At 28.3% G+C, this 21,982-nt stretch overlaps 1 protein-coding gene across 1 annotated transcript in view; it reads right to left on the bottom strand.

The window, feature by feature from the left end:
- Window positions 1-20,441, bottom strand: part of LOC107445460 (uncharacterized) — a 204,187-nt gene extending 183,746 nt beyond the window's left edge. The window contains exon 1 of the mRNA XM_021144441.4: window positions 20,113-20,441. Coding sequence (XP_021000100.1) covers window positions 20,113-20,388 — 276 coding nt within the window. The 5' untranslated portion in view covers window positions 20,389-20,441. The remainder of the gene's footprint in view (window positions 1-20,112) is intronic.
- Between the last annotated feature and the right edge of the window lie 1,541 nt (window positions 20,442-21,982).

The raw sequence follows: 21,982 nt of genomic DNA, 5'->3' as shown, positions 1-21,982 counted from the left end.
AAATCATTCCTTATCTCTTTCTAACTAAATAAATCATATATGTTTTATTCAAGTTTAAATATTTTATTATTATCAACTTTTTTATTTCAATCCAAGTGTATGGCTAATTATAATTCAATTAGTGGACTCCACCCCCTGTTCACTGACGATCTCCAACCCACAAAAAATTGCTATGCAATCTCACACAGTTAGCATCCCTTTAAATTAAAGCCATTTGAAATATGTTAGAGAGTAAAATCTTAAGAATTTAAATAAATTATTAACATCTTTAAAACTAATTTTTCGTTTTAAAAAATTAAAATTATTAGTTAGTTATAGGTTATTGAAATAAAAGGTTTTAACATTAAATCAATGCCATGCAATGTGAAAAACATAAATTATGCTTTTAAAAAAAACAATTACTAATAAAAAATCATTACTTCGTTAAAAACACAATTATAAATTTTAGAACTTTAAATTATCACAGCATAGCTTTCAATTGATATGAATGTTAGGAAATTGAATTGAAATAACTGACATGCAGTTGAAAAACTTGCAGAAAGCAAACAATTATTATACTTCTAAAAAACCATTACTTTTCTATATTGGAACTCTTTGTTCGATGATATAAACTATTCACTCTTAATCTTTTATTTTTTCCCCAACTTATAGCTCAGTCTGTCTCAGCTTTTAATTACCACTATAAAAAAGTTCCCACGCGATGCAAAAATTTGTAAACATGTGTACTTACGTTTTCGCGCTTGTGACAACTCACCTGCTTGATATTCCACGCAACACAAATTCTTTTGCCTCCATGAGAGAGTGATGCTACGCCAACTCAATATCAATATTTATTTTCAACTTTCTTCGTCAACCACTTTTGTCATTAAATCTTCAGCTACATTATTCATATATTAACATTAGATAACGCAGTGTTGGCTGAATTGGCTTGTTATTTGGCAGTGCCCATTTTAGATATAGCTCCTGGAATGGATATCTTCTTATACTCCAAAGCGTAGATTAAATACTTATTATTGAATAAGCTTATGGTGATTAGGCAGGTCATGGGATTTAATTTTGATTTCTCTTATAATCAAATTCAATTATTCACTCATTCCAACGGCAAAAGAATTAGCATACATTCCTTCAAAGTATGTTCGAGTTTTGGCGTAGGTACCAGAATGGAAAAAGTACTGGAGTAAATCTCTTGAATGAGGTAAATCGGGAGTAATCGTGTGGTAAATCGTGAGTGTGGAAACTCTTTGGTAATCGTGGGTAATCGTGTGGTAAATAGTGGTAAATCGTGAGTGTGGTAACTCGTGAGATCGTGAGATGATCTTGAATAATTATACTGATTCCAAATTATACTAAATATAGTTAGTTATTATTTTAAGGCGATGACCGTCTAGAAATACATATTACTTAATCTAATAACGTAAAGCATGAGAAAAGGGCAACAAATAACAATAAATATGAAAATGGAAAAAATTTATATTTATTTTAGCTGTTATTTTGTTATATGCTTTTCAGGTCTGATGTTACAGTGTTGATAAATACCGATTTAGTGATTATTTATTATTTTTATAATCTTTTTACCCGGTAAAAAAAACAGGTAGTTTTAATAATATGTTTTTTACTAACTCACTCAGTTTGGGGAATATAACAACAAACACAATAAAAACCATGTTTGGTTTCAGATACATAAGAAAAAATTTGAGTCTAACGTATAAATGAATCAAGAAAGAATTAAATGGAGAACTGTCTTAAGGAAAAGTGAAATGATTTTATAATTTGCATGTAAAATTCCCTAAGAAAAAAGTTCTTTTTTTTTAGTTCTTAAATAATTTTGGCACTTTACAATGATGGCGCGAAGTTATGCGCAATTTTGCTATATTCGACTGGGTAAAAATTGGCATTTTTGACGAAAATTTTCATTTTTTTTCGATGTTGCCTTTTTTTATTGCTTAACCTACATGACCCCCTCTAGCTCTGGAATGTTTCACTTTTACTACATTTGTTCATTAGATTTCTAAATCGCTTTAAAGTTTTGTTCTCCATTCTTTCGAAGTCTTATTTGATTTTTCGCTTGCTGGCAGTAGATACAGAAAAGAAATTACACACTCTAAATGCATTTCCAGAAAAACGCTGATTTTAAGGAAATATCTTTACGTTAACACACATTACAAAGAAAGTTTATAATAGAACTCTTTGAAACTTTGTCTGTAGATTTTATATATTGTTAGCTATATTTAGAACTAAGCACTAATAACTAAATTTTAATTTATTATTTTTATCATGATTTAAATAAGAATATTAAGAATTTTTCTTTCAAAAATTTAATACAGAACAATCTATTTAATTCTATTTCGTTATATGCAAAAAAAGTACATTGATAGTTGTTCGCATTACAATGTTTTAGCGTGGCATAAAAAAAAATTGCTACTTTTATGCTCAAATTAGCTTTTATTTTGAAAATAATATTTAAAAATATCTAAATTTCACTTCAGATATATAATTTTAGGACCCCTGCCGATAAAAAATGAAATTAAAATTTTAATTAAAGTTCTTTTCAAAAACATTGTGTCAAACCCAGTTGTATACCTTACGTCTGTTTCATTAATATACGCTCGATCAAATCATTCAAAGAATGGTTTGAATACATAAATAAGCTTTTTTTTTAGTATTTCTCTTAGTTTAAGAGTGAATTACAGCATAAACAGTATGAAATGTTGTGTGATCCAAACATACCTGTATATTCTTAAAATAAATAAAATAACCACTTAAAATTTTATGATTCAATAGTGAATTTCCTAAAAATATATTTTTGTTGTTCTGAAGAAGTTTGAGTGCATTACAAGGAATATGCAAAAGTTAAACCCCTTTCCAGTTTACATTTTTTCAAACTTATGTTCAAAATATTTGAAGAAAGCTCTTTTCTACTAAAAGAACACATTGTTTTTTTAATCTGAATTCTAATTAAATCATAAATTGTGAAAAGCCCTTTGAGATTCAAATTCATATTTCATGAAAATTCAAGAACTTATACTCTGCATAGGAAACGATTTTGAAAGAAAAATCGCATGAAATTTTGAGATTAAATTCAAAAATTAAAAACTATTCCTCTTTCCTTAATCCAAAGGTTTGGACGCATTACGAAGAGGAAGCGAAGTTAAAAATCGGAATAAATAATTAATATATAAGTGTTCTAAATCTCAGAAGTTTATATTTTATTAAATTTTATTTTTTATCCTTTTGAGGCTTTTAACAAACTTGAAAACTAAACATAACAAACTCTTTCAAAAACCACAAAATGATAACTTAATACATTTTTCCGCCAGTGTAATCTATTTTAAATTTCTCTTCTCTGCTTCGGTAAAAACAAGAGCTGGTGATGGTTAATTAAATCTAAAAATGCAGCTATATTTTTATTTAACACATTTAAAATTTTTGTATTTTCGTCAATTTATTGAATCCAAAACACTTTCTTTGTTTCTTTAAAAAAAAGTATGTCTTTTACTCCTAAATATTGAACGAAAAGCTTAAAAACCTTTTTTGTTTTCGTTATAGGCTTGCGACTATTTCTGGATGTTTTACTGTATAAAGAAGATTGTTCTTTTTATTTTGTTAAAATGTCAATAACAGCTGTCACAAGGGAATAACAAAAATAATTCTTACTGAGAACTATTAAAACCATAAATATTTATAAGATGCTTCACCGGGACTAAAAAATATTCATAAAATTTAGCATAAATTATTAATATGTAAGCGTTTTTAAGCTTTATAATTTTTAATAAAGTATATTTTAAAAATTCTTTTACATTTTTAAGATAAGTAGGGTTTTTTACAAACTTGAAAACTGAATAAGAAGACACTTTTAAACGAGCTGCAAATTTTTTTCTTGAGATATGTTTTCATCCAATACTTTTTTTCTTTATTTAACCTTTATTTTAAAAAAGGGCTTTGTTTAATAAATAAAATTATTCAAATTTTATATTATTAAATTTAAACTTTGTTTATAATTTTATCAGTAAAAAATATTTTGTGTCTTTTAAATAATTTTCAATCCAATGTAATTATAGAATAAATTAATATTCTATTATATATTACTTATGGTATAGAATAAATTCTGAACTTTTCTATATCCGTAACTTAACATTATGGTAGTAAAAGTTACCTTCAGTTAGGGAGTTGACAATGTCTGATACACTGTCGATTTGTTTGTCGAATCAAGACGAACCATAAAATAAGACAGAATAGTGTATTGCTGACACTCGTCAAGGAGAAGATCTTTCTCGCTTTCTGGGTTTGAACCATGGACCCCTGCGTCTGTAGCATTATTCTGTAACTTTAATGGTAAAAGGTGTTCATCCTGTTCTGAGTTAGGAGGCTTTACAAACACTGTAAATTAACGGTCAACTCTACTAATTTTGCTGGAGTTTGTTATGATAACGGAAAATTGGCTTTATTATTCAAAGGAAGCTTACGATAAATACCATTAATTCTACGGCCAATCAATATTATTTTTTTTAGGAATACTATTAATTCTTATAAATGTGAAAAATAAATAAATTTATGCTTGTTTTAGATTTATCTATTATTTTGGTATATGCTTTCAGTTTTGAGCATGACTTCAAAGTTTGATAAATACCAGTTTAGTTTTTTTTGTCCTGTTAAAGCACAGGTATACAAAATGTTTTAATAATATGTTAGTTTTGTTTTTTAGTAATTCACTTAGTTTGGGTATAACAGTATATACAACAAAAACCATGTTGGATTTTAAGTACCCAAGATCTATTAATTAATTACAATTAGCCCATTTTCTCTCTCTCCCGTCAAGATCACGGGGTGACCTTTCGTCTCCCATTTCTCGTGCCCGTGATATTTCCGGGCTAGAGTGCTCAAAAGTTATTCGCCAAAAAAGGTTTAAATATATCTTCTGCCAGGAACTTTTTTAATTCTTATTTTTTACCCTAGAGGGCTGCACCAAATTATTTTATATTGTAACTGGATTTAGTTTATTTTAAACTAGATGTCAGGATTATCCAAATATATGTATTTGTGATATGTATTTCATACTCTTAACTGAGCTACTTATGCTCTTTGTGAATGCACGTGGTTTATGTTCTGTAATATAGTATTTTTTCGAATTGTATACATTATGGAGTCAGAATTACATGGGCACATAGAGTTTCAAATTTCAAGCTAAAAATTTTAAAAAAATCGAAAATGAATATATATATTATACGTACACCTTTTTTCATATTATTTTTCTTGAATAAAAGATAGGCACTTTTGTGACCATTTTCTTGAAGGCAATAATATCATTAAGGGCATAAATGAACTGGGTTCTACCTGCCCTGATAAATGAAGTTATTGAAGATGAATCTTTTATCTTAAATCGTATAACTTATGCCCTCAAAGAAATATTGAACCATACATTGAATCACAACACCAGTATATTTTCTAAGACCTTAATAAGGGCTTAAAGTGAACCCGCTTTCAATTTAGTTGAACCGAAGTATCACGTTTAAGACGGATTAATTTGAACGATATTATTGTTCAGCTTATCACAATGTTAAGAGTGCTATAAATTTTGAACGAAATTTTGAATTTTCGTTATTATTGCTCAACAATATTCAAAATTCTAGCATCGAAACAGTTGACTTAATTTAAAAAATAGACTCTAATATTTTAGAAATTGGAATAAAAAGGAAGTAATCTGTTAGGTACTTCTGGGATATTTTAATAAAATATCTAACTATAATTCCGAAACTTAAATTCTTCAAAACCTCCACCAAAGCAAAAAATAAATTACTTAGCAGAATAAAAAAAAAATTTAGTTGTTTTAAGTAACATTTCTTGTTTCCAAAATGAAATTCAAAAACAAATGTATTCCTTTCTTATACGCATAAAAAATATGAAAGCATTAATACCAAAATAAAACATTTTTACAAGGAAAATATTTAAACTTAAAAAACTATAAACGCAGTATTTTTTAATATGATGGGTTTATTACATAGTTTTGAGACTTTTAGAATTTTTTTTCAGACAGGAAACTAAACCAAAAAAAAATTTTTACTGAAAAAAGTGGAATTTAATTTATTAAACCTTTCTCTATTCGGTTTTATTTTTATTTTATTTTGAAAAAGAAACACTAGGAGGCTTCTCCCTCAAACACTCGTAGTGGCTTTTCATTGCTCATAGAAGATCAAATGTAAAAAACTTTTCATCTTAATTTTTTTCATAAATTACGATTTGATTGCCACCTGTTCCTTTTTGAGGATGACTAAAGTTTGGCAAATCAATAATCTAGAAAATTAAATCCTTCACCTCCCCTAGAGTAATTACTCAGTGAAGATGGGCAGTGATGGGAAAAAACGGTTCCAGTTAGTGCGCAAATGTGCTTGATTTTCTCAGAATCAGCTTTTACTTTCATAAATGTTTTTCCTCCTTTACCTCAGTTTTTTTTCTTTCTAAAAAATAAAGTTAATTTTGACTAGAGAATATATAATTATTGTAATTTTACGTAAGCGCATTTCATTAATGTGGATTTAAAAAATGGATAAACAATTCTGGATTTAAAAAATAACCAAATGCACTTGAAAAATAATTAAACTTTGGAATGCAAAATATGTGACACAATAAGCAGTAATAAATTAGAAGTAATTTTGATTGTTCAGAATAAATCTTATACAGCAGTTCGCAATGGAAATAGTTCTCATCTCTACTTAGTTTTTATTTCTTATTTTTTTTAATTTTGATACAAAGCGCGAGCTTTTGAAATGAAAACTATCAGAGAGATAAGTTTACTTTCAACAATGAATAAATAATTGTTATTTAAAAAAAATTACAAAATCGTTCGAACAAATAAGAATTTTTGAAAAAAAAAAAACTCTCGTTAAATCCAATTCAAAATGGTCCTAACAGCACATCAAATTTCAACTCTGTAGTTGCATTGAAGAGTTGAAAGTAGATTTTTTTTAGTTAGTTCAATTTAACATCTAATAATTTACGAACTAATAACCGAATCGTCTTTTTTCATATCCCATCAATCTCCTTAAACATTTTTCTAGACATCACCGCAATTCCAAATTTCTAAGACTTGGAAATTTGGAGCACCAAATGCAAAATATAATGTTAAGCGAAAATATTTTTTATAAAAATTCTCAAAAAAACACTCAAAATTACAATAACTTTTGAACAAATTAGAATTGATAAAAAAAACTTACATATAAAACTTAAAAACTTAGTATTGAGCTCATAAATTAATATGGCCCTTTCAGCGTCCCAAATTTCAACTCTGTAGTTGCATTCTTGAGGTCTGTAGAGTGACCCGTATGATATTTTTTCCAACAAGTTTAACAGTTATAATTCTCGAACCAACAACCAAATGTTCATTTTTTCATTCCATCTAAATCCCTGTACATTTTTCTGCGCACCTTATTAATTTCAAGTTTCTAAGTTGTATAGTTTTTGCGCAGCAAAACAAGGAGTAGCAGCGGCTTTGGTGCCCCTTACGACTTTTCATTTTAGAGAAAAAGTGGATAGAAGTGCTTTTGAATCTAGCTATACATAAAAAAAGTGTTGAAATTTTTATCCAAAGCCCTTTATTTTGTATGTTCATATATGATTGTTTATCGAACTAAACATAGAGTCATTAGTTATTCACGGGAATATTAAGGATTCAAGTAGTCAATAGTTATTCAAATATAAGGTTGCAGTTATTCATCAAAATTCCAAACATCAGACCAAAATCATTCTTGGAAAATTCGAAAATAGCATTCATTTATTCAATAAAATACTAAGATGTGATCTAAATCATTTATGAAAAATGCAAATATAAAAGCTCAGAACTGTTCCTGGAAATTTCAATTACAAGGTCACATTTTTTCAATGGAAATCTAAATATTATGTTAAAATTAAATATATGGCCAATGTTTTTCAAGGAAAAGAAAATCATGAAGTTAAAATAATTCCAAGAAAATTTGAACAGAAAATCAAAGTTATTCAAGGAAAATCCCTACTGCGGGTTAAAGTTATTAGAAGAAAATCAAAACATAAGGTCACAGTTATTCAGAAAATTTCCAAATGCAAGTTTAAAATTAGTTATTTAAAATACAAACATAAGATCGAAAATAATGCATAAACGTTAAACTAATAAATAAGAAATAAATTCAATTTGCGTGATTGTAAGTAAAATGTGAAATCCTTATTCAAACTAAAGAAATGAAACATTTAATGTGAATTTTTAATTAATTATCAAAAAGTGAATTATCTGTAACTAAATCAATTTGGATATTAAGGCGATAACAGTCGGAATTTATATAAAGTAATCAGCTAGTTTAAAATTGCAGAATATATCTTCCATTTTCCTTCTAAATTTCTTCAAATATTTATCCTACAAAATTAATCGAAAAATCATAAAATAAAATATTAGGAGCTTATTAAGAAAAATTCAAATTGAGGGTAAAAACTATTCAGGGAAAACCCAAATGCGAGGTCAAAATTGTTCAATGAAAATCAAAATGCAAGGTCAAAGTCACTCATGGAAAATCCGAATGGCAGGTCAAAGTTATTTAAGGAAAATCCAAACGTAAGGTTAAAGTTATTCAGTAAAAATCCAAACCTAACACAGAAGTTTATGTATAAGCTTGGAGCTAGTGAGAACTTAATTCAATAACGTAATTGAAAGGAGCCGTGAGAATGCGATATGAACTAAAGTAATGAAACATTTAATGTAAATTTTAAATTATTTATTGAATGATCAATGTTCTGAACCCAAACGCATTTCGATTTTATTGGGAGGTAAACCCGAAATTATATAAAGTTATTGGCTATTTAAGAGCAGCGGTATAGTGTCCATTATTCCACCAAAATTCTCTCTCACATTCTTCCTTATAAAGTAATGCAAAAATAATAAAATTAAATGTTAGAAGCTTATTATGGAAAATTTAAACTGAAGGTCAAAGGTTATTCAGAGAAAATCCAAATCAAAGGTCAAAGTTATTCAGAGAAAATCCAAATGCAAGATCAAAGGTATTTAGGAAAAATTCGAATACAAGCTAAAATTTATTTAGGGAAAATTCAAACTCAAGGTTTAAGTCATTCCAAGAAAATCCAAATGCAAGATAAGTTATTCCCGATAAAATCTAAGTCTAAGGCAGAAGTTGGAGTTAACTAGTGGGAATTTAATGGAATTGTGTAATTGAAGTGAGACGTGATAATATGTTTCGAACTAAAGTAATGAAATATTTAATTCAAATTTTAAATTATTAATCGAATGATCAATAATCTGAACCTAAATCCATTTGGATTTTATTGAGATGAGAACTCGGCATTTTACGAAGTTATTAGCCAGTTTAAAACGGCAATTTATCTTCCATTATTCCACCAAAATTCTCTCACACATTTTTCCTTCCGAATTAATCCAAAAAGCATAAAATTAAATGTTAGAAGCATCTTGATTTTTTTCTGCTTGAAATAACTCTGCATCCGCTTCCTAATAGTTTCCGGCATGCACGGCAGAGGGACTTTTAATTTGGAATTTAAAAGGAAAACACCGATTTGGAAGCATTTACTGCTCCACTAAGTTTAATCAAATACTCATTTCCGCCGAAAATTAATAAAAAATGAAACTACGAGTATGTTTTCTTTAAGTATAGGAAAATTTCCTCACACTTTTGCTAAGAAAAGAAAATTTAATAACTGAAATGAACTTTTTTTTCTGTTCTGTCATTCCAGTCTAATGAGCAGTTACTTTTTTAAGAATATATTAAAAAAAATGTTTCATATTTCTCTAAGAGACCACAAGCTCTGAACTGTCTCATAACTTCACTCATACTTAACTGATTTTAATTTAAGACTAATTTTAAAGTGCATATTTAATTTCTTAATATTTTGGAATTTAGCACACCCTAAAAGATTTAGAATGTTCCGTAATCATCGTCCTTATTAGCATTTTTAGAATTTTTTTTCAAAAAATTTTGTGAAGAAATACACTTAATCCACGAATAGATCGCAATATAATATTAAAGTTTGAGAAAAAGAAATCTTTAAAAACTGTTAATTATTAGATTTTCGACATGACCGAAATGAATAAAGGCATAAAAACAAGTAATTATCGGTTTAAACTAATAATAACCTATACCAACAATAACAATAATCAGTCAGTGTTTTTTCTTGTTCTGTTTTGTCATATTTATTTTTATTCTCTCTTGGCTACTGGGTTTTTCCAGTTTTGTTCCTCACCTTTATTTTCCATTTTTCGTTGACAACTTTGCGTTTTATATTTCAAAACACTTTTGTTTCTTCTCATTCACATCTGGAAATTTTTGAAAACTCCCGTCTATTTTTGAGTGCTTCATCAGAAAAGTTCAGGCTTCGAATCCCGGACAAGATGTGGATGTTTTTTTATTCTCTGTACTATCTGTCTTTACTGTGGGAGCAACGTTTGCCCACCTAATATGGAGCCTCTGAAAGAGTGACTAACAATCTGCCCTAATACTCCTAAATTGACAAAATAATATATGTTATTTCCAATCTGTATATTTTTGAAATAAATAAAGTTTTCTTTTTATCAAAAACTATCCTACCACTTCAGATTCTTGGAATTATATATTTAATAACAATAATCAATTTTATATATTTTCATTTCACCTCTGACACTCAATCTGATTTTTATTATTTAATCGCACTTATTTCGATAGTAATGCGTCAGACTTTGACAACGTTTGAGTTTTCAGCACTTGAATTTTGATTTGCAGTTCATGTCGGTGTATTTTTAATTTCATTTTAAACTTAACAAAGCGAGTTTAAGCAAGGTAATTACAAAATGACAATTCGTCTTTTGCGTTTTCCAATAGATTTTACAGTTAAACAGTAAAAATATATAGTACACTTTGCAAATAATATAATAGGTTAATAACATGACTCAATTCTGTCCATTACTTGAAGTATGTAAATAAATTTTAAATTAATAGTTCCATCAAAACTTGAGTAATCTGCATTAATAATATATTACTGTAGATTTATGTATTATAAATTTATTTATTAATATATATGTGTATATATTAGTATATTATAATGTATTTTTATGTATACGTTAATGGAGTACTATATATAAAAATTATATTTTTCAAATGATATTTCTGATAAGTTTGATTTGATTTTATCAATCATGACAATTTCGTTAGAGAATAAACTAAACAACTAAAAGGAATAATAACAAGAAGGAAGATTACAAAGCAAAAAGATCTTTCAAATTGCTTGAGTACGCATTTTACGAATCCACTTTGCGTACTTCATTTATTACATATTTTTGCTTGATAAAACAAATTTCGGTCAAGCAATGCAAAAAGAAGTGCTTTTTCAGTAAAATAAATTTTTACCGGAACATTTTACAAAAACAAAATCTGATGTACCATAATTTTTACAGTAATAATTTCCGTAAAATTAGTGAATCAGTCTAATTAAATAAATATTATGGTAAAAATTACGGTATAATATTTTGTAATTTAATCCGGATAGGATGAAAAGTTGTCTATTCTGCTTTTTAAATAAGTTAAGAGATTTGATTAAACATCTTAGGTCCATTTCAAATACTCCACAAATTATATTCATTTAAGCTTAATTATATTAGATATAATTCACTTATTTTAACCACCCACAAAATAATATAATCTTGCACATTAGTGAAATAGGTTAAATCACCATTCTCCTTCTTTATAATCATTAAAAGGACTCATTTAATGATATGTGTACAATATTATAACTAAATATAGATATAAATATTTATTAAGCAATATTTGCGAACTCTTGGGTATAAAATATATATATATTTCTTCAAATAATCTTTTTAATGCAAAATGTATACAATTTAACAGTTATTTTTATTACATGAGTTATGAAATAGTTTTAAACAAATTGCAAAAATTTAATTTTCTAAATAACTATTACAATAATGAAGTCTAATATTAATTTTTAAGTTGACGTTATAAACTCAATTGCTCCTTTTAATCGTCTTAAGCTTCTGAAGAATTCAGCATTAAGTCGAGAATGCTTTTATTTTAATGAAATTCATTAAAAGACTTTAACTAGGTTGCAATTAGTCTTGCATCGAAAATATTAAAATCTCTTGAGGACCACTATTTCGCAGACTGCGAATTCGAACAATTCTGTTGATATTTGCTATCCTATTTAAAAATGCCCGATAATATGAATATTGTATTTTTAAAATTAAATGAGCGGTTAAGCTGAAGCACTTTCAGTAATTCAGTTTTATTATTCAGTAGTTCAGTGCTATTATTACCTCAAGTTGCATCATAACTGTCACTTTTAATAAATATTCGTTTAAAACTCGTTTAAAAAATTAAGCATTCATTAACAGCAGCTATGTATAACTTTTGATGATCGCGCAATCCTTAAGCTATGTTTCGTTAATTTTGAGAATAATTTCGTCACGAAATCCCGTGATTTGGGACGAAATGTGAACTCAAATATATAACGAAAATGTTTCCTCATCTCGAAAGATCATCGTCATTGGTTAGGAGGAGATAGTTAACTAGAATGAAGACTATAGACGATCGAAAATGAACCGATGAAGTAAGCCGACAGGACTGCATGGTGGTCAAGTAGTTGCCCTCGTACTACGAAGATCCCAGATTTCGAATCCCGCTTCGGGCATGGGCGAAAATTTTTCTCTTCTTTCTATCTCTCATTTTTACGTTGTTGGGGAAACAATGGTCTACCTATATGGTACTCATGATAAAGAGGTTATTAGAAATTGTTAAAATATAGAATTAAGAAATATTTCTTTAATTTTGACGAAATTCGTTTACTTGAAAAAGTGATAATAGATATTTCACCATTTTGACGAAAAATTCACTCGGAGCATATACAGAGAAACAGTTTCGTGGTATTTGAGTATTCATTTTTTAGAGTGTGCATGCACCTGAGAGTTACGTAAAATTATTAAAGGAGAAAAAATATTACCGAAGTCTGAAAATGCCAATTGAAAAAAAATGTTATTACACGTTAAAACCAGTTTGATTATCGGATACATTTTGAAAATGTTTCTGATAATAACCTTTTGTCTCCTCTAGAATACCTAGCCTTACCCGTTAATGTTTCGTCTTATTTTGATGAGGTATCTTTTAAATATTTAATATTTTGAGACCTATAGGTGTGTATTTTTTGCTTAAATTTTTGACCAAGACTATTAAGATATCTATGGTAAATATGGCAATTACTACCTCCTCTGAATAGCCTACTATAGGCCTGTAAAAATATTATTTAATGGGAGGATGGATTTTTTCTGTAACTTGTTTGGTATGAAAAATACTACCTTAGAGAGGATTTTTGTAAATTAGGAAGAGAGAAAACTCCCTTTAACCAGGTGGCTAAGGCAGTGTAGAGAAAAAAAAGAAATTTACTTAAACAGTCTTAAAACTTATGTATACAGATTATAATTCTTTAGTAGTTTAGTTTCACTTTAAATAATTATGTAAGAAATTTTTCATTTACCTCTAAAACATTTGAAATTTTCCACAGTAAAATTTTTTGCAAGGATATTAATATTTTTAACGCTTTTAAAAGCAAATGAAAACGTTTCTAATACTTGAGTTGCTATTTTTTTTAATTTAAATAAAAATTTCAAATGGATATTTCTAAACTTTAAAACGGATGTAATTTTACTCTATAATAGAATATATCAAAAACACATCAGCAACATAAATTAGTTTAAAAAAACAACTAAGACATAATACTCTTATACTTTGATAATGGTGAAACTACATTAGATTTAATAGTTATTAAACTGAAAAAAGTCGACACGGTTTGAGCACTCAAAACAAAGGCACTCATTCTCATGGTACGTCAGACGTCTGTTTCACCACTAATTCAAGTCTGGAGACTCTTGAGACAGAACATCAACGTTTTGAGCTTTTGAAACGGCGTTTTGAACATAATGTAATTTTTCTATTATCAAGCATATCTTTACGCTTCTGTTTTGCAAGATTATGCATTTTATCACACAATTATGCAAACAAAGGTGGGGTATACTTGGTGTTCAAAGCAAAACAATGTGAATAAAGCACAAAGAAAAGGTAAAGAAATTTATATTTCTGCCTCTTTAATTGTGCTTTGATCTCGTTATTTTAATTTACAAAACTTATTTTGTATTAAAAAGTTTTCGCTTTTCTTGCTCTGAATAAATTCTGCAGAAAACGGAAAATACTTTCCATTCGAAGAACTTTATCAAATTATTCTACTAAAAATTCCTCTTATAATCGTCATGAATGCAACTCTTTGTTCATATTTGAATAAAAGACTTTTTTAAATTAAAAATTAATAAAATACTAAGTAAAGTTTTAAAAAATTAATTTTCCTTCAAAGATGCATTCTAATGCTATTGAAACTGTGATTATAATAAATATGAACAGTTACACAGATTTAAATGGCTTAGGTGCATCAGTTTTTTTAAAATTTTTCATTACTTTTCATTAAATGCTTCTAAAAATAGCCACATTTCAATAATTTTATGTAGATTAAAAAGATTATTCATTCTTTATATTCCGATAATTGAGATTCAAAATTTAAATTATGATTAATTTGGAATTAAAAATACTGTATTCATCTAATCTCTAAAGATATTCTTCAAATTTTTTTATAAACTGTTAATAGAAATTTAAATATATTTTCCATAAACTAAAGATTTCTTAATTAAAGAAATTCTTTATATTTTCGTTAGGATTTCTTTGCATTTAAACTACAAAACACAACAGTATAGCTTAATTATCATCGCTCAATTTGAATTTATCGTGATTTTTCTTGCTTAAATTTTATGAAAATTTTAAATAAAAATGAATTAAATTTTCAGTTAATAAACGGGAGAACTTTAATTCTTCCAATGCTCCTAAAATTTTTCGAATCCTCAAATAACTTTTATTCTAATTAACAAGCAAAAGATATTTAATAAACTTAACGTATATTTTTGGCAATTTGTATAATCCAACTTAGAAGTAAGTTTAATATAGTTAGCCCTAAATTTTAGCGTTTTTTTTTAAATTTTTAGCTTTATTACATTTTAAAATCATTGCTTTGATTGAAATTAAGTAATTAAACAAAGCATTGATGTCATTGCAATTTTTTTAAATAACATCAAAGTCTATGTGAATATTTATTTTCCCTAATCATAAACCGAAAATGTTTAAATTAAAATTGAAATAATTTATTTTTTATATTCATAAAACGAAATGTCAACATTTTAAATAAAGATAATTTAAATTATATTGATATTGAAATAAAATATATTGATATTAAAACAAAAACAACTTCTCCGGAATCACTTTTACGTACATTACTTTTAACATTTCTACTATACCAAAACATGTTATTTACATCAATTCTCTTTGACAAATCGTTCTAGGTTTTCATTAAAAACGACGCTTTCAGCATTTCAATCTGACGGTCATTAATATATTTTCCATTAAACTATGGCACAATATCTCAAAACTTGATTTTTGCGTTTAAAAGATTCATTCTGGGTTTCTGTCAAATCAACTGCTTAGTTTATATTCCGAACGATTACTTTTATTTTTAGAATTTAACGTTGGAAAAAATGTACAATAATTCAACCTCTAACTACTCTTCTCTTGGAAGCTCATTTTTCTCATATGAACTGATGTGATGATTTGATTCGACAGTAAGTGTTCATCTGCTATTTTCCGACTCTAACAAGCGCCATCTATTACAAGATTTAGCCCCTAAGCTATAAAAAGATTGTATGCGATTGCTACATAAGACACGGAAGGAAAACTTAAAAAATACATTTTGAAAATTTCCTACAATGTTCCAAAAATACAAAAAATTAAAACAAAATACACCATTTTTACGCGATAATAAAAATTAACTTAAGAACTTTATTTAGTTTAATTAATTTAAACTTTAAAAAAACATTTTACAACATTTATAAATGTACTTTCTTTTTAGCTTTACATTAAGTAAAAATAACTTTTTCTTCCATTATTTCAAGTTTGAGCATTTATGTACATGGATGGTTATTACATAATAACAACCATTTAAAGTATGTTCTAAATTTATTAATTTTGAGCTGAGGTAAACAGTAATGTACAATCACTAGTTCTTGTATTGTAATAGTAGTAAAATTCAAACATGCACACATTCTACACATTTTTTACATATCCTTTCAAACTGAATCATCTTTTCAACATAATGGACATAAATAGAAATCAAAAGTAATTTTTTAGACAAAGCATTATTTAGGAAAATTGTAATTGTGCATTTTGTTTCATGGCAAAATGTGAAGAAATACACTTTAAAAAAAATCCTGCAATACGCAAAAAATGCCAAAGATTAAAATATATTTATATGTGATAATTAAAAAAAAAATAAAAATATTATTAATTTTAATTAATTTGGTTTTTAAAAAAAAATATTTCGCATCATTTATTAGTTTACTTTCTTCTAAATTGTACATTTCTAATTAAAAATTATATTTTCCGCCCTTATTTAAAATTTGGATAAACGGCATATGCATAATAAACGACGTCACAATAGTTTAAAGTATAGTCTAAATTTAAGTATTTTGTTTTGAAACAAATAGTCATGTACAATCACTAGTACATGTATTTTATTTTATATTTTATAACCGTCGTTGAACAACCGACCCAATTTTTGGGTTTAAGACAACTAATGTTCAACTCCGTAGCACTGTAATTTTGAGCCCAATCCAGAAGACTAGAGAACTCTGGGTCAAGTGTTGGGAGAAAGTTGCCTTCGTGGAGTACTTTTTAATGGAAGTAACTCGCATTTGCATTGCATGACGAGGAGAGTCGCGAAGACATTCCGCCGTTAGCCTGATGGCAAGGGGACTCCAGACGTCATCACTGTGGTCGGAGCGAGTGCGGAATTCTTATTGACCAGCCATCGCAGGATCGAAACCGGGTCACTTCATTGGGAGGCGAAAGCTCTATCCCCTGACCCACCACAGTTCCTAGTTCTTACATTTTATTTTATAACCGTCGTTGAACAGCCGACCCAATTTCATGGGTTTACGACTACTTACGTTCAACTCCGTAGCCTTGTAATTTTGAACCAATCCAGAAGACAAGGAAACTCCTGGATCAGTACCCCCAGAGGTATTGATTTGTTGTGGGAACATGGAGGACTTTGACGTGCATCAGTCACCATTTACTACACGGGGAGTCTTCGGCCGGCGAGGATCGAACCCACGACCTCTTGGATATGGGCCCAGCGCCCTACCGACAAGGCTATCCCGGCCCTAGTTCTTATATTTTTTTTTATTTTATAACCGTCGTTGAACAGCCGACCCAATTTAATGGGTTTACGACTACTTACGTTCAACTCCGTAGCCTTGTAATTTTGAACCAATCCAGAAGACAAGGAAACTCCAGGATCAGTACCCCCAGAGGTATTGATTTGTTGTGGGAACATGGAGGACTTTGGGACTCGACAGATTTAACGTGCATCAGTCACCATTTACTACACGGAGAGTCTTCGGCCGGCGAGGATCGAACCCACGACCTCTTGGATATGGGCCCAGCGCCCTACTGACCAGGCTATCCCAGCCCTAGTTCTTATATTGTACTAATGTTCAAGAACACACATATTCTACACAACTTTAACATTTTATATGGATCTGAAAACTAAATCATCCTTTAAATATGACGCACATAATTATTAATCAAAAGTAATTCGTTTTAAAACGAAACATTATTAGGACAAAAAAAGTCATTGTACTCACTTTTAGAGAAAAGTAAAAAATAAGAATTTTATTTAACTGAAATTAATATTTTGTCATTGAAACATACTCAACTATTTTGTTACATTTCTAACGTAATTTCTGATAACTTTCCATAAAAGGGCAAAGTAGAGATCATTGCTCTCCAAATTTATTCTAATTAAATAATGTTTTAATTAATAAATTTCAATATATTTATATAATCTAAAACTGTTTTAATTTGTGTTTTTAATTCCAACTTCTGCTAAATCTTATAAAAATTCATTCTGAGTTGGTTTGAAGTTCTTAGTCTTCTAAAAACGAATATTTATTTTAATTACATTTTTTCTTTTCATTTCTCTTTTCATTTTCTTTAATATGCAGGTCATATTTCTCATAATGTATGATGAAAAATAATCTAAATATTACATGAAAAAATTTCTTTTTAATTTAATTAAATTTGTTTTTTAATTCATTTTAATCCAAAATCATAATAAATTCAGTACGTGTTGCGTATTGAAATTTCTTTGTAAGTATTAACTTTTAAACTTTTATATTAATCAGCTGATATTCACCCGGCAAAGATTAAAAACTGGAAATAAGAAGATTTCAAATTTTCCTTTCACTTGACAGGAGTAAATTTTTGTTACTATTAAAATATAGAAACTACTGTAACAAAAGATGTAATTTTTATATACCTTTTACTTATTAATAAGTAGTGATATATTAGGTGAGTACAATTTTTGTGAGTATATATTTGGTGAGTATATTTTGTAAGTATTATTGAAGTAATGATTAAATTGAAATATTTTTACTAACAGTTTCTTATTTTTTCGGGATAAGTATCAGCCCTGATTAATAAAGTGACATTATAACAAAAAGTTGAAGGAAAATTAATTACTTTTGGCGTATATAAATAAATTATGAGTTAAAGACAACATTCCTAAAAATTTCTTATAATTACAAACTATGTAATAAATGTATGCATTCATTACTGCATAAATATTAATTTTGAAATTTATTATGTAGTTATCTCTGAAAAACATACAAAATTACAGGGATTATACTATCTCTTTATTGTCAAAGGAAGAAAATTTACGATCACATAACATTTACTGAGCATCATAAATTATAATTTAGCTACCATGATAACGAATGATATTTGCAATAATTATGCAACATGCTCTACTTAATTTACATAATAATAAAAATTTGTGCACTTTGTGCACACATTTTGCTTTATTTATTCGAAAATAGTTTAAGCACGAATTTTTCACTGAAGAATTTCTAAGAAGATCTTTGTAATAAAGTATGTATTTAATTACACAGCAGAAACTTCCGAATCATTTTACGGTCTAAATTACTCAGGGTACATCATCCGTATTTTATTACTTTATCATCCGTATTTAAAGTAATATTTATTTAATTAAAGTGATTCAGTGATTTTACTGTAATTATTACGGTAAAAATTAGGGTACATCATATTTTTTAACGTAACATGTTGTGGTTAAAATAGATTTTATGATAAAAAAGTACGAGTCTTAGAGCCTAAAATTTTTGTCATAATTTATTTCGGAATTTCTCATAGTTTACTTGCTCTGCTTATCAAAAAAAAAATAATGATTATGTAATAATCATGGAGCATTGTGCATCCTAATTTAGTTCGAATGTTCTTTCATTCTCCATCTGGATCTCCCATTTCATTCTTATTCTTAAAATAATGAAAGTAGGCTTACATATTATATATACATTTTATACAGGTCAATAAAAAAAGCATTAATATCGAAACCATCGTATAACCATCGAAAAGTATTAATAAAAACATAACATTTTTACTGCCTCATAATTTAATTGCAATTCTTCTAAATAATACCATCAATAATTATGTACTATACTGTTTTATTACAACGAAAATCGCTAATAAAAGAGGTATATCGATGAATTTGATTAATTAAAGGTATTAAAAGATAAAAGGTATAAAGATAAATGTATATAGGGATTTGATTAATTTAATGTTTGATTAATTAAAGGTATATCGATGAATGTGAGACATATAATATTTGAATAGGTCTTCATATTTAAATATTAAATTTCTCTCAAAATTTTACCCATACAAACACTAAATAATTTTCAATATCTCAGCGATATCAAATTATCGACATCTTCATGTGATATACATCTTCTGTTGATATATGTATATCAATATCTTTTTATTCTCAATATGTAACTAATTTTGTAAAGGAGTTTCAAGCCCTCCAACATTAAGAATGAAATTGTACCCTCATAACTAAGAGTCCCCAAATAAATGTATAAAAATATAAATTTTAACACAAATTGTTACCCCTGCAAACACTAAATAATTTTCAATATCTCACCGGTATCCTGGAATAGGAAGTAAGCCACACATATCCATCCGTTTTCTGTGTCGGCTGCGGTTGTGGGAAAAATTCCACACTTGGTTCATCCCGCTCTTCATTGTAAAATCTCTTTTCTCTTTTAAGGATGCTGAGTTGATGCTCTTGAGCTTCCTCTGCGGGAATCACTGATACCCAAAGTCTGGCAGTGAGGTAGAAATCAAGTCCAAGGCCTAAGTAAAGAAATGCAAGGAGACCGTACACAAGTCGAAGTCTCTCGTTGGCCGCGTTGGCCATGACTGAGAATTTGAGTTGGGGGTGGTGGTCGCGTGGCCTCAACTTCCAGCCAATGGACTGCCGAGGCGCCTCCACTCGGAATTTGGGGGAGATCAGCATCTTCTTTTAGAATCCCGATGCAATTCTGAGAATGTCAGATTCGAAGTTAGTACAGAGGGGATGAGATCACTATTTGATTGGCATTTTTGTTAATCCTCGAGCCGCAAAGCTGTTCTATCAACATTCTATTCTGTAAATGCTCAGCAAATTATTCTAAAAACGCTTATATTTTTATACTACTAAATTTGAAAACTGTAGACATAATTTTTGACTTACTGACCCTGTCTAAATTATTAGACGCACTGTAATATTCTATGTAAAATCTTAATTATCAGGTGATACTATACAGCTTTATTGTTTTTACTCAACTGAAACCGGTTTGCACTTGTTTACGTTCCTGTATCACTTGGATAAATTAGACGATATATAATATAAATTTGACGACTGAATAAATTAAACGATGTATTACATAAATATAGGATATTTATTTTATTATTATATTATAATAATTAGACTAAATTATTAGACACACTATAGTTATTTAATTATAGATGTTTTGCGCGAGTTTATATACAATACTTTTATATTTAAACATACACGTAATGGGGTTTTACTGAGGAGATTTTTTATATGCTTCCTATTTGTATTTATTTTTAACGTATTGCATTACAATGTTAACCAATTGATACATGGAAATAAACAAGTCGTAAACTGGTTTCAGCCGCCGCGCGAAAGCAATAATGCTGTATATTATCACCTGATAATTAAGATTTTACATCCATACTTATAGTATGTCTAATAATTTGGCCAGGGACTGTATGTATAGGTATATTTACATAATCATTTGTATATTTACTGAAACATAAACAATTTCCCCCCGAAAAAAAAATTTTTTTTAACTGTTTACCACCCGAATATGTGCTAGCAACCATATTTTTATTATTAAAAAAATATTATTACCCGTAGTAAATAATGAAGTAGGTGAGCTCTGTGTAAATACAGAGCTATTCTATATTTTGAAATATTTTTGAGATGTAATGATATGTAATGATATAATGATGATGGAGTTGAACATTAGTAGTCGTAAACCCAAAAATTGGGTCTGCTGTTCAACGACGGCTATAAAAAAAAATATATGTTGTCTTTTTTTGGTCCTTAAATTCTGATAACGAAGTGAAAGAAAGTGAAGGAGTGTTGGCAGCGTTCCGCCAAACTCTCAGGTTCGAATCCCGCCGTAACTCTGAATGTATCTTTAGGCTGTCCTCTAAATTGTGATTTCTGCTAATGAATAATATAAATAGCCGCCTTCCGTTGGCAGGCACCACCACGACTCGCCCATTTACGGCCACTCACTGAAACATATACTAAGGAAAAATGGCCTCTCTAAAATTTCATGTAAAGAATCTTCTGTAACTCAGCATCAAGGAAATCTGTAACTCAGCATCTGTAAGCACAACATCAAGGAAATATTTTCATTGGAACCCATTCCCAGAAATGTTTCATTATGGAACCCATTCCCAGTACGCGGTTAGGGCTCTTCCCTATTATAACCATC

Source organism: Parasteatoda tepidariorum, chromosome 7 (genome assembly GCF_982258835.1).
Source record: "Parasteatoda tepidariorum strain Cologne lab strain chromosome 7, Ptep-v5.0, whole genome shotgun sequence".
NCBI lineage: Eukaryota > Metazoa > Arthropoda > Arachnida > Araneae > Theridiidae > Parasteatoda > Parasteatoda tepidariorum.
Note: the sequence above shows the minus strand (reverse complement) of the source record. Positions and strands in the feature narration are given on the sequence as shown.